The 14,419-nt window shown below is 34.2% G+C and overlaps 1 protein-coding gene across 2 annotated transcripts in view; it reads left to right on the plus strand.

Moving 5' to 3' along the window:
- Positions 1 to 234: 234 nt before the first annotated feature.
- Positions 235 to 14,419, plus strand: part of MTPAP (mitochondrial poly(A) polymerase) — a 27,944-nt gene continuing 13,759 nt past the window's right edge. Inside the window, exons 1-5 of one of the 2 annotated variants that reach the window (XM_008586135.1) lie at positions 235 to 405; positions 6,065 to 6,237; positions 6,827 to 7,060; positions 8,475 to 8,699; positions 13,099 to 13,310. In XM_008586135.1, the coding sequence (XP_008584357.1) occupies positions 249 to 405; positions 6,065 to 6,237; positions 6,827 to 7,060; positions 8,475 to 8,699; positions 13,099 to 13,310 (1,001 nt within the window). In that variant the 5' untranslated portion in view covers positions 235 to 248. The remainder of the gene's footprint in view (positions 406 to 6,064; positions 6,238 to 6,826; positions 7,061 to 8,474; positions 8,700 to 13,098; positions 13,311 to 14,419) is intronic. The other variant, XM_008586136.1, reaches the window with a different exon arrangement.

Raw genomic sequence — 14,419 nt, forward strand, 5'->3', positions numbered from 1 at the left:
TGACGCTATTTGAGAGAGGAAATAGAAATAGTAAATAAATAGAAATAGAGCGCTCATTTAGAGAACGGTGGGAAACTGGAAGTAAAACACGTCTGCAAGCTCAGGGATCTCCATTCTGACCTCAATTTCTTCTATAAGCGAACGTCTTTCGCCTAGTTTGACCCTCTAGGCTTCCCATTCTCTTCGCCCCAGGGCGCATGCGCGGAAATCCGCTGACCTTTCATCTTCGGCCGCCTGCTTCTCTGACAATGGCGGTTCGCGGCGTGGGGCTGTTGACCCGTTTGCCCCTATGTGTCCAGAGAAGAAGTAGAGTCCAGCTTCCTATCCTCAGGCTTCTCAGCTGCCCAGGAACTGTGGCCGCAGACCCCAGGAGAGAAGAGCAGCCTTCGGGAAGCGCGGAGACAGGTGATAGTGCCGCGTCCTGGGTTTGCTCAGTAGCCCCGTCCCACAGCGGGCGAGGGAAGGGGGAAGAGACTGCGATCGCGGGCGGACGCGTGGCCTGTGGAACCTTTGGCGAGAGGATGAGGATGAGCCCTGTCCTCTGATCTCATTAGGCCGACCTAGGTCCGCCGTCGTTGCCGAGGTGGAAGTGGGGTGTGTGACGTTTTCTTCTTTGGGGCTACTTCTGTGTACAGTACTGAAATAGTTTAAGCCTCTGTGAAGTTCAGGCCAAGAACACAGTTTGCTAGCATTTTACAATTTGGCGAAATAGCTTTCCCAATAATAATAGTAGTGCCATACATCAGTCATTGCTTCTTCATTCACAAATGTATCTGATTTTGATACCGATAGGTTGTTGCTGGAGGTCGACTGATGAATAACCCGTATTCCTGGCTCCCAGATGTAGGGCTCTGCCCAGGAAATTCACGGCAACTTACTTTATATTTTGGGCCATTTTGAGAAACTCAATCTGGTAAAAGATTGCCTCTACTGGAACAGGCGAACGTTCTAAATTTGTATGCTTTGCGTAATGAGAATCTCACTGTTATCGAACCTCTCTTGTGACTCAAGAGTTTGTGTATGGTATTTACAATTCTTAAAACAATCTCGCAAGAAATGTATCTGTGTCTTCATTTTACAAAGTAGAAAGAGGCTCAAAGAGATAAATAACTTGTGCAGGGCCACGTAGCTCCGTTAATTTAGACCTTGAGTGAAGCTGTCCAACAAATGTGTTGATTTCTGCCATTCTTTGGAGCTATAGTTTTAAGATATGAAGTTATTTCCGGAAACAGTTCTAAAGTATGCTAAACAAAGTATTCGCCCCTAAAATTAATTGCTGCCTTCATTAGACTCTGTGAAAGACTCATATTGACAGGGAATAAGAGATATTATTTTATATGACAGTTGGTTGAAATAGTGATTAGTTTGTATTTAGTAAAAGCTGCTTCTGTTGACAATTTAAGTAACCTTGAAAATTTGAGTAAGGAATCCTCCCCAAAAGCTATTGTAATGTAACATTTGTATAGTGTATTAAATAGAGAGTATTTTCAGATGCTCTTTGAGACATGAAACAACCCTGTGGAGTAGCTGTAGAAGGAATTATTATTACTCCATTTTATAGATGAGGAAACAGGTTAGTCCAAGTGACTAGTTCAAACTTACCTAACTATTCAGTGGCAAAGATAGGAATAAAACCCATTTCTGATTCCAAGTCTATACTCTTCATTTACTGTAACTTTGCTCTTTTTCTTTTTTTAAGGAAATATTTCATTTTTTATAATTAGGACAGTATAACTGACTAAATATTGAGAGTATCTTGTGGGTCATAACAAGTAACAATCTTCATTTGAATTTCCTTACCATTTTTAAAAAGGGAAGAAGGGAACTACCTTATACTCACTTAGAAGCATGTAATTTTATAACTGGAAGGAATATCCAATTCATTTTTTCACTCATTGTGAGAACTCATTGCCAAAACATTTCTAGTAACAAGGAACACACTGTCTCATGTATCAGCCAATTACTTTTTTTGCTCAGGCTCTAATGGTTGAAAATATTTGTAATGAGTTAAAATGTACTAATTTCCCATTTCCATGTTAGTCTTAGTTTTGACATAGTCTTTATATGAGGAGTGGAAAGAGGTGTACTGGAAAGAGAATAAGGGTATGTAGTGTATTATTCAGGACTTTCGGATGAAGGTGACAGAAATGAACTCAGATTAGTTTAAGTAGAAAAGGGAGGATATACCAACCCATGTAACCAAACTCGGAAAGAGACATATATAGCTGCTTTAAGGTCAACTGGATTGATGTGGCCACTATGAGGTATTGTTTTTTCTCTTAGCTTGTGTTTAGTGGTCCCATAATCTCAGACTTTTCTACATGGTGGTATTGATGGGTGAGGGTGATGGCTGCCAGAAACTCCATGTTCACATGCTTGCAGCTTTCTTCAAATGAAATAATAAAATAATCGTTTACCTGAATTTGAAAAATTTCAGGAAAGAGCTTTTGATCGATCACATGTCCCATCCTTTGGACTAAGAGGAGGTATACTAGTCCTTTTCTGTTGCTTATAACAAAATACCTGGAACTGGGTAATTTGTAAGAAAATAAAATTGATTGCTTACAGTTTCAAAGGCTGGGAAGTCCAAAGTCCAGGGAACATATCTGGTGAGGGTCTTCTTGGTGGTGGCTTTACAGGAATTCAGGGGTCTCACATGGCAGAAAATGATGGAGCAGAGAGACTCGCATGTGTTGTCTTTTTAAATCCCTCAGAACCATGTCCATGACCGCCATTATTAATCCATTCATTAGGGTATGGTCCTCAGAATCTAATCACCTTTTCAAGTCCCTACCTTTCAATTACCATGATAGGATTTCCCAGCTCAATAGTTACAATGGGGATTAAGCTTTAATGACTTTGGGGGACCATTCAGTCCACCTCAGGAGGTATCCAAAATAGTCTGATAATTCTGGGCCTATCTATTGGGGAGGGGGTAAGTGTGATGAGTAGAGTAACTGTATTGACAGCTCCACCACAACCACATAGAGTGACTTTTTACAAGCAGGGTGTGCTGTTAATAGAACAAGGTCGGGTAGGGAGGTAGGGGAACAGACGCCAGGCAACCAAATAACAACTAAACTCTAAGGAGACTACCCAACTTTATTAGATGTTTGACTTTGCAATTTTTTCACCTGAAGTGATACCTGCCCTGTTTATCTTTAAAGGTTATTGTGAGATTCAGAAGAAAGTGTATATATGACAGTGTTTGGAAAACTAAAAAGTGTCGCTCAAAGAGAATGTGCTATATATTGTATTTGAAAACAGCTCTCAGGTTCTCATTAGTTTATTTTCCAGGTGTATAGCCCCACCTTATCAATAGTAATTCCCTGTTAGAGTTTCTAGACATTTTGTTACTCTTCTCTGGACACTCTCTGGCTCACTAATATACTCATATCTATTATGTCCAGAGCAGAGCATATATTCCATATGTGGCCTGATGAGTAAATAGCAAAGAAGTGCTATTACCCCTTGAATTTGGATTTTTAAAAACATTTGTTTTAATAAGGCCTGACATTTTATGTATTATGTATTCTCTCCCTATCCTCACCTTAGAAAACATTCCTTTGATTCATTTTGAGTTTTCATCAAATCAAACTTCTGGGCATCTTTTGTAGAACTACTGTTAGGTTAATTTTTTTCTTCATTATGTGCTTGTATCTGTATTTTGTTTGTGATTCTGAATGCAGGACAGTATTCAGTCATTTTTTTGTTAGTTTGCGTTTACCATATTATCAAGACCATTGCAAATCTGAATGTCATTAGCACTTATTAGCTCTTCCTCCCAACTTGTCATTTATAGATTTGATAAGCATTTTGTAAGGCAATAAACTTAAACTACCTCAACTTTTTGTCTCCTTCTTGTCATGTCTACATCATTCTCAACTACTGTTGTTCAAGGTCAGAGCTGTTAATGCTTTAGATTCTATCTCTCCCATATTCTCAAGCACATTGTTCCATTGTTTGTCAGACTTCTCTATCTCAGTCTCAAATTCAGTCCCTGGTCTTCCCCAGCAGTCCAACTACAGGGATGTACTTGCATAAATGTGCAAAGACATTGTATACTGCATATTGTTTGTCATAGTGAAAATTGGTAAACCACCTAAACATTTATCAGTAGAGGATTGGCTAAACTGTGATAAGTACATATACAAAAATATTTACACAATTATTAAAAAAAATAAGGTAAACATATATCTACTGATACGGAAAGATGTCCCCAACGTATTAAATTTTTTAAATCATATTATAAAATAGAATGTATAGTATGGTTTCAATAACTTAAATTGTGTAAAAGATGTTTATCTATGGGTACAAATTTATATGTTTATATAAGACTTGAAAATGTCTGGAAAGATAAGTACCAAACTTAATGATTGGCTATTATTAGGGTAAGAAGACTGAGGGAGGGTTTATACTTTTACTTTATAAAATTTTACCCTATTTGTCTTTTACAACAAACAGTTGGACATCAGTCTAGCCTCAGATTAAAAATTAGAGACAAGAATGTATATGTGATAATTACAACTGAAAAAGGGGTGAGATGATTCAGGCAGTTTTTTTAAAAGATCATTTTATGAAGATCACTTTGGCAGTAATGTGAATGATGGCTTGAGAAGGACATGACTAGAATAAATGAGACTAGGAGTCAGGTTATTATGGCGATGCAGGCCTGAAATGAGAGACTGATGTTAAAGAATTGGCATTTGGAATGGAGATGAGGGCACACAAAGAGATGTACTTTTAGCATCTAGAATAGCCAGAATAGGAAAGATTTTCAATATGCGTTTGATCACTTGTTAAAAATGTTGAGCAGGTCAGGGCCAAGTTCTCTGGTGTGCCATTAGAGATTGCCTCTAGGCTGATACTAATGAGCACAGTTTAGGGTTCATCCAACTCCTCCTACCATTATCCTATATTTTTCCGTCTTGTCTGTGAGGATGTCTTGGAGTTTGCTGAAATTAAGATAGTGTGTTTGGAATATTTCCTTGATTCATCAATTTTATAGCCTTTTGAAAGAAAATGAGGCTGAAAGCTTCTGCTGATTTCCCTACATCAGTTACATTTTCTATTCTATTTAATCTCTGTGGCATTTTGTTAAGAGTATTGATATCAGACTTGATGGTTTATAATCTCTAGAGTCCACCATTCCAGACTGTTAAAAGAAGCGTTTTAAGCTACTCAACTAGAAGTTAAGTTAAATATTAAAGATATTTAAGTTAAATGTCTTCAGGGGAAAAAAAAAAGTGAGTAGTTAAAATTCAGTGTTTGGCTTTTATATTTTCCTAGAATTTGAATGTTATTTTTTTTCTTTATATGAGTACTTAGCTCATTTGTTGATCTTGCCTTTGTGGCTGTTGGGTTATTAATATTTAATTCTTGACTGTCACAACTCTTTCTTCATTCTGTGTGATTGTGAAATCCCTAGACCCTAGAATGGTTTTTAAATGAAAAAAATATTACCCTTTGTTTCCTTAGTAAAATTATCATGAGCTTTTCATGGGTAGCAGCTAGCTTTTAACATCATTGTTTTCCTTGTGATGCAGAGCACATGGTAGTTGGCAACTTGGTGTTAGTTGTTTGAGCCTGATCAAGGCTCTTGACAGAGAAAAACTCATTAATAAACTTATTTCCATATGTTGAATGTCTGAACTCATTGTCTCGTTGCACTCAGGCTTTCAGTTTCTTTTAGGTTTTGGAACATTACAGTTTGTAGAGGTTTCATATGTGTTTATCTGTGGAAGTGTTAAATGAGTGATTTTACTTTCCTGGTTTTGCTTTTAAAATTTTGTAGAACTCTTCCTTTTTTTTAGCACTATGCATCAAGTATAACAAATCAGAACAAAAATCTGTACAGTTTTAATGATAATTACAGGAGAACAGTAAAATGAACATTGAAAGATGTGTAGCTTAACCCTTATAAAGTAGAGAAGAAAAAATATGAAATTACAACTTAGGTTGTTTTTAGTTATATATAAAATCTTTGTATACCTTATCAAAATATGTTTTAAGTTTTGTTTGTGTGTTTGTATGTATGGTGGAAATATTTTTGTTTCATTCATAGGCTCTGAAGACAAGACTCCAAAAAAGAGATTCTCTGAGGTACAAAAAGAAAGACGAGAACAGGCACAGCGGACTGTTTTAATACATTGCCCAAATAAAATCAGTGAAAAAAAGTTTCTCAAATATTTATCCCAACATGGACCTATTAATAATCATTTTTTCTATGAAAGTTATGTAAGTATTTGTAAAACAATCTAACTTAATGTTCATGCTCTTGAAGGATAAAGGTCTCCATTATTTGTTTTTTGCTGTTGCCTTTTGCAATATGGTAAAGTTAGATTCACTTTTGATATCCTACATCTTTACTTATCTAAATTTAATTTAATTTTTTATGGATATGACAATAGAAATTCTTATAGCGGTGTTTTAGAATTATAAGTAATTTATTACTGAACGATTCCATTATTTGAATACTTTAGATAGTGTTAGCTATGTTAGGTATGAAGACCAGTGGGAGGGGATCTTTGTTTTGCCTTTTATTTTTCTATTTCGGCATTCTTCTCAGCTTCTCTTGACTAACATTAGTTTATAAAATTAAAAAAGTAATATTTTATAGCAATGACAAGTGTTTTGGAATCTGAACTAAAATAGCCTTTTATTTTTCTATTTCGGCATTCTTCTCAGCTTCTCTTGACTAACATTAGTTTATAAATTTAAAAAAGTAATATTTTATAGCAATGACAAGTGTTTTGGAATCTGAACTAAAATGCTATGTTAAATATATCATTGTGAAATGTATTTTTTTCTTATGTTTTTGGTATAGGGTCTCTATGCTGTCGTAGAATTTTGCCAAAAGGAAAGTGTAGACTCACTGCAAAATGGGGCTCATACTCCAAGCATGAGCACGGAAGCTGTGATTCCATTCAGATCACGTTACTTCAATTTAAAGTTGAAGAATCCATCAAACCAGACTTCTCAACAGTCACATATACAGTGTAGTAATCAGTTGCCTCCCTCAAGCAAGAAGATTTTTGAATTACTTCGTTGTGCAGAAAGTGTAAGTTTACAGATTACTTTTAAAAATATGTATGCCATTATTTTATATATTGTAAAATTTCTTATAAAATATTCAAGCTACATTATTTAATGGGTAGAGAGCTTCAGGTTCACAAGATAAAAAGAGTTATGGAGATTGATGGTGGTGATAGATGCACAACATTGTGAAGGAAAGTTTTCTTCTGTTCTTAGCTTTCTAAGAATTTCGTCAGGTAGATGTTGAGTTTTGACATTTGAGATTATCTTGACAACTGTCATATGATCTCGAGATTATCATATGGTTTTTCTCATTTCTTTTAATGTGGTGAATTACAATCGTAGATTTCCCTATATCAAGCAATTCTTGTGCTCACAGTATAAACCCTACTTAGTCAAGGTGAATTTTAAAAATACGTTAGTTCATTTGTTTTGCTACTATTTTTATTACTATTTTTATTTTAGTAGTTTTGATATCTCTTAATAAATGGGATTGCTTTAAAAACTCAAAACTACAAAATATGTCGAATGAAAACTGAAAGCAATCCTTCTGTACTCCCTGCACCCTCATGCCGCATTTGTACTCCTCAGAGGTAACCACATTCTTCCAAAGTTTTTGGCCTTTTTGGATGATTCAGGTTTCTTTTCTCTTTTCCACATGACATAAAACTGTACGTGATATTCTATAAATTTTTAAAAATCTTATTTCTGGTTTTATCTCTTTTCTCTGTCCTAATATTGTTTGTATTTGTCTTGGTTTTTCTTACTCAGGCTTGTCAAATGTTTAGATAGTATAGTAATCTTTTCAAAGAATCACTTCATGGTTCTATTTATAAAAATACTATTTTTTTGGTTTGATTTTCTAATTTAAAAAATTTTTGCTTCTAACCTTATACATTTCCTTTACTTTTATTTATTTTTTTGAGTTGAATGCTTAGTTCAGTTATTTTTGATATTGTTTTTAAATAATGGCATTTGATGCTTTGATTTTTTACTTTAAATACTGAATTCTAGTACACAGTTTCAAAATGTGATCACTTTAACACCAGTCTTCTGGTGGATATACAGGATTATTATTCTAAGAAACTGAGAGATCTTGGGCCTTTATTTGAGTCACTGTTTATTTCTAGTGTTTCTTGTCTTTGAACATCAGTCTCCTCTACCCCTGAATTTAGAATGTCTAGCTTTGTGGTTGTTTTGACCTGTTCTGGAGCACTTGACTACTAGCATTTTCCCCAAACAATGCCTTTTGCTAGTGTTATTTCTTAGTGCTTTTTAAAGAATACTTTTAAAAATCTACTTTTAAGGCTGAAGAAAAAAAAGTTGCATTTTTTAAGGTAGGTCTTGAAAACTATCAAATCTTTAGAAGTAAAATGACAATTATTTTTTTATGACCTGACCACTTTCTATGTTTTTTTGTTTTTGTTTTGGCCAGCTAGATAGATGATCAGCTGAACAGTCTCCTGAAGGAATTCCAGCTAACAGAGGAAAACACTAAGCTCCGCTATCTCACCTGTTCTCTCGTTGAAGACATAGCAGCTGCGTATTTTCCGGACTGTACAGTCAGACCCTTTGGCTCCTCAGTGAACACTTTTGGGAAATTAGGATGTGATTTGGACATGTTTTTGGATCTAGATGAAATTGGAAAACTCAGTGCTGTTAAGGTAATTATATTTCTTTAGACCACTATAGTCATTTAAAGTTAAGAAATTAGAAAAGGGAAGTCTTTGGACTTAATAAAATCATAACTGTTAATTTCTAAACTTAATAAATATTGTGGTTAAAGAATAAGGTCTGTTTGCTATTGATTCTTTGGAATTATAAAGTCCTTTGTATTGGTCTAATATGTGATCATGTTTTATGAATATTCTGTATATGCAATAAAGTTGTTATTCTTTTCATGGGTTGAGAAGTTTTTTGGTTAGGTCAGGTTGCTTATTGTGTTATCCATATTACCTATATCTTAACTAATTTTTTTATCTGTGCAATCTAGTTACTGAAATATTTTTAAATCTCCTGATTTTTGGTTTTGTTAATTTCTCCTTAAAATTCTTTTGATTTTTGTTTTATTCAAAGGCTATATTAGTTACATATTGGTATATAGGTATATGATTATTATATCTTCTTATTGGATTGTTCCTTTTCATCTCTGTAAATGCTTTTCCTTAAATTCTATTTCATTTGTTAAGAGGGCCACTTACTATTTGCCTCACATATCTTCTATTTCTCTATTTTCAGCCTTCATGTATGTTATATTTTGGGTGTATCTTTTGTAAATAGCAGTATGATTTTACTTCTATCTGTGAGTCTTTGAGTTTAATATGTTTATTGTTATTACCGATAATTTTTGGACTCATTTCTACTTATTTTTTTATTTCCTATTTTCTATGTTTTTTCTTTGCTTTTCATTTTCTTCTTTTTCTCTTTTTATTGGATTAATCCTACTTTATTCCTGCCTTTCCCTGCCTTCCCCCGCTTTTCCTCTTGCAGTTTGGATATTATATATTCCACTTATAAGAGATGATTTAATTTAATTACAACTTTGAAAAGGCTGTGTTTGTAATAAAATGTTAAGCTTTTATATCTCTGTATTTTCTTACATGTTTTAAACTAATAACGGAAATCCATCTTTATGTGGATGTCCAGTTAACACTTTAAACTTAATGTTTTAAAAACAAAACTTACTTCCATTACCCTACTTCCATCTCCCTGTAAGTGTTTTCTCTAAGTTCTTAAATATTTCACATGTTAATTAGTGGCATTTTAGCTTTGCTAACATTTGCCATCTTTTAATTCTGCTTCTGACTAAGTTATCTCTTGTACCTGTGGTCACACAGTCCTTTATAAACTCTCTCTTAGGTTATTGTACCAACATCCTGTTTTCCACTTCTTATTCCTTATGTCATGGGTATTATTCCAACTGTCAGTTTGTGCTGGAGTTATCTTAAAACAGTTTGGATTTTCTCTCAAAGTTAGAATGGATCTTCTCTTTAGTATAGTATTGAAATGATCTGTCTCTTAAATTTTAGTCATTTCTCATTTTATATTTTTTACACACCCAGTTTTCCAACCACATTATTTAGTTAACATTTCCAGAATTATAAGGTACTTTGAGAATATCATCATGATCAAACAGTTGTTCTATCCCTTCTGTCAGGAGTGCCCTTTCCCTCCATTTCCTGACTATCGTTCTTTTGCAGCTTTCAAGGTCTAGTTCTGGCTCCATTTTCTTGAAGCCATCCTTGCTTTTTCTTTTCCCTCCACTCTAGTCAAAATTAATTACTCCTATTTTGTTGTGTCTTGCTGGTGTTTCTGTCTGTCTCCAAATTCTTTCTGTATCATGTTTATTTAGTGGTCGAGCTATATATCTACCACTATATCATAGGCTTGGGCAGGGCAGGAACCATGTCTTTTCATTTACTTATCTCGCAATATTGAACATAGTGCCTGGCATACTTAATATGCAAGATAAGTAAATGTATATGTCTGATACTATTCTCCCAGTTGACATTGTTTTGCCATCCTGAGATCATTTGACCCTAAACCTGTTTTTTTCTTGTGGTCCTGTTTAATCTTGGTAAAAGATGGTAATCTGTCTTTGCTTTCCTGTTAAGAAGCTTCATACTTTATTTTTTGCTTGCTCTTATTTGTATTTCTACTTTCCCTGTAAATTTCTGTGTGTTTGTATTTTAAAATATAATGGACTAGGGAAACAGAAAAGTTATAAAGATATATTATAACAAAATGGCTAACCTAGAGTCTTGAAACTTTTGAATGTTTTTAAAGGAAATCCATTTTTTATTTCCTTTGATACAAAAGTATCCTAGTAAATAGAAATCTATCTAGAAGACAGTAAATAGAGAAGATATAACATGTTTATTTGTCAGGATTGTTTATATACATAGTATTTGTATTTTATGTTGTCAACTTTTTGTGATTATAAAGAAATAGATACCGAAATATATAATAAAAATATCTCTGATGGTCCCATCACCTCCACAGGTAACTACTGTGAATAAAGTAATGTATTTTATTCTGGATTTTCTTCCTTTGCATAGATAAATGCTTTATTTAAACAAAATTTAATTACAGATTATATCTTAATCTATATAAATTATAATTTGATTTTTTTTTCATTAATAGTGTCTTGGCAGTTCAATCTACTGCATCCCTTTCAATGGCTGCAGAATATTCTGTTGAATGAATGTACCATAATTTACTTACCAATTCTCCATTGGTTAGACAGTTTAGAGTGATATCTTTTTTACCCTCTTTATTGCCAAGTATATTAGTTAATATTTTTTGGTTGTATGTAACAGAAACCGTCGCAAACTAGCTTAAGCAAAATAAAGAAGTAGAGTAGGCCTCATAGAACCCCAGGGTCAGAAATGTGGCAGAGTCTTAGGAAAGGACTAGAAAGAAGTGTAAACCATCAAGAACCCAGGAAGTGTTCTGTTTCTCTCTACATATTTGCTTCATTTATCTCTTTCTCTCCCCCTTCACTTCTCCCTCCCCACCCCGTTGTTTTTCTTTACCTTTTCGTGCTGTGTTGTAGGTATGCCTGCCCCAAAGCTTCTGAATTACATATTTCAGCCACATGGTTGCCTCTGAACCTTAGTTCCAGTTCCCAGTAGAGATCTTTGGATGAACGTATGTTATACTCCTACAGTGCTTAGATTAGCTCTTCATGCCTGGTCTACTCAGCTGGGAGGAAGGGAGTAGATTTCCATGATAAACATTGGTGTTGGGGCCCTAATCCTTTTTGGAAGAATAGTTCTAGAAGAGGGGTTGTTGAGGGTAGAGAACCTTATTAAGCTGGGTAGACTTCCCAAAAGATGTCTACCACACGAATAATGCTGCACGAGTGAACGTCTTGTAAATAGGCTTATTTATGCAAGTATTTCCTTTGAGATAATTTCCTAGGATTTTAATAGTTAAAGTATTGTACATTTAAATTTTCAATAGATATCGATAAGTTCTACAGGAAACATGTTCCAGTGTATACTCCCACCTACAGTGTATACACATTTTCCTTTATGTACCAATGCTGGTAATCAGCCTGTTTATCTTTGCCAGATTAATAATAAATGAAAAATCTCATGCTGTTTTAATTTTTTTTATTTTCTAGAAAACGTGAGCATCTTTTACCATGTTCTTAGCCATTTTTATTTCTTCTGTTAATTTCTTCTTCAAGTCTTGATTTTTGCCTAAAGACTTTAAAATTGGGTGGTTTTCCCTCCCTTTCGTTTGTGTAAACCTTTCATAAATTAGCCCCTTGTGTGACATGTTACTGTTTTGCTTTGTCTTTTGTTTATTAGTGAATGTATACTTTGCCTTAATATGATTTTAATTTTCTTGAAATCATATTTTTTCTTTTATGTCTTCCGTAATTTTGTGTCATGCTCAGATAACCCTTCACTACTCTTAAGATTGTAAAAACATTCACTTGTTGTCTTCTAGTACTTTTTACATTTAAGTCTTTGATCCATGTTGAATTTAATTCAGTTTTAGGACTGAACTAGGGATCTGGGGTTTTTTTTGATGGCCTCTTGACTCATTTGTTGAATAGGAATTTTCCTCCAGTAATTTGCAGAGTTCGTTTTATTAAACATTAAATTTCGACATTGATTCGCTGTTTTTATGCCTGTATTTCTTTACTATTGTGGGTTTCGGGCATCTATTAAAATGTAATGGCTAACTAGGAAAGGGCAAACATGAATGTGCACTGAATTTAGAGAAGAAATGGTTCTATGTATAATATTACTTTTTGATATATAATGTACTGTGGTACATATGTTAATTATAAAAAGCCGGTGATTTTTCAAGTTAGTACTTTATATTCTGGAGAAACAAAAGGCAACTGAGGATCTTTTCTCTGTTTTTGGCTGTGATTGCATGAAGAATTTTTATTTTGTGGGTGTTGTTTTTGTTTTGTTTTGTTTTGTTTTGCCAGAAATTATTTAGAGAAATTATTTAAATTATTCAAAATTAACTTTTTAAAAAGTTAATTAAGAAATTGCTTTTTCTAAAAAGCTCCTATTTACAAATGTTTTTATTATTCAGACTGCAGGAAATTTTCTGATGGAATTTCAAGTGAAAAATATTCCTTCAGGAAGAATTGCAACTCAGAAGATCCTGTCTGTGATAGGGGAATGCCTTGACCACTTTGGCCCTGGTTGTGTGGGCGTACAAAAAATTCTAAATGCTCGGTGTCCACTCGTGAGGTTCTCCCACCATGCCTCTGGATTTCAATGTGATTTGACTACCAACAATAGGTATGATCTATTAAGTTTATCTTTTTAATGTGAGTATTACAAAATATGAGCTTAGCTTTTTTGCACAGAAGCAGTGGCTTTGGACTCTTGTAGACATGCTCTATAGTAATTTTTTAAAAAAATTTGAACACTAAGATTGAAAAGTAGGAAATCCTTTCTTTTATATTATACCTATTCATAATTTGGTGTTCCCAAACTAATTGTTAGGATATTGTGTTAAACTGTTAACACACCTAAGGTCTTCTGAGAGACTGTATCTCTTTGTTCTTACTTGTATAGTCTGATAGTGTGAAAAGTACCTATTTAGAGTATAAGTCTTCTAAATATACTTAGAAAATAAAGTAGCAACTTGAATTTGACCTCTGAATTGCCTCCATGTGTAGTCAACTTGTGTACTAAACAAATGTGGTCTTTGCTTAGGTCAGAAAGTGGTCTGAACAGCTTAAGACTGTATGGTTTTTTTTTTAGCATATTTACATTGTATTATTCATACTGACCTGTTTGATTAAAAAAAAAAATGGGATGGGAATGACAAGTTCTTTTATATTCTTATTACTTTTCTTGGGTTCACAATAGGGAGAACATCTCAATTAAGGATTTTATTTCTTAACTCTAGTATTCTCACTGTATGAGTTTGATTTCATTATATTATGTTAGGTAAATAATCATAACTAAAAATAGATTCAGGGGGCCGGCCCGGTGGCGCACTGCTACAGTGCACCGCTTGGGAAGCATGGCGGCGCTCCCGCCGAGGGTTCGGATCCCACATACAGACCGGCCGCTCACTGGCTGAGCGAGGAGCGGGGGCAACACCGAGGGTTGCGATCCCGTTGCCGGTCCCCGGTCTGGTACGGGGGCAACACTGAGGGTTGCGATCCGTTGCCGGTCATGAAAAAGGACAAAAAGACAAAAAAAAAAAAAAAAATAAATTCAGAATCTAGAGTAATTTTGATTAAACTCAAGTTTCACTAACAAGCCAATCCTAAGTTACTACTGAATTTCTCAAGTCTTTGTGATTTCTTTCCAAATTTTAATATAAAAATAAAAATATATATTACACATTCTGTTATTATTATATTTTTATTATAGTATGTAAAATAGGGCAAAAT

This window comes from Galeopterus variegatus, unplaced genomic scaffold (assembly GCF_000696425.1).
Source record: "Galeopterus variegatus unplaced genomic scaffold, G_variegatus-3.0.2 Scaffold3845, whole genome shotgun sequence".
In the NCBI taxonomy this organism is placed as follows: Eukaryota; Metazoa; Chordata; class Mammalia; order Dermoptera; family Cynocephalidae; genus Galeopterus; species Galeopterus variegatus.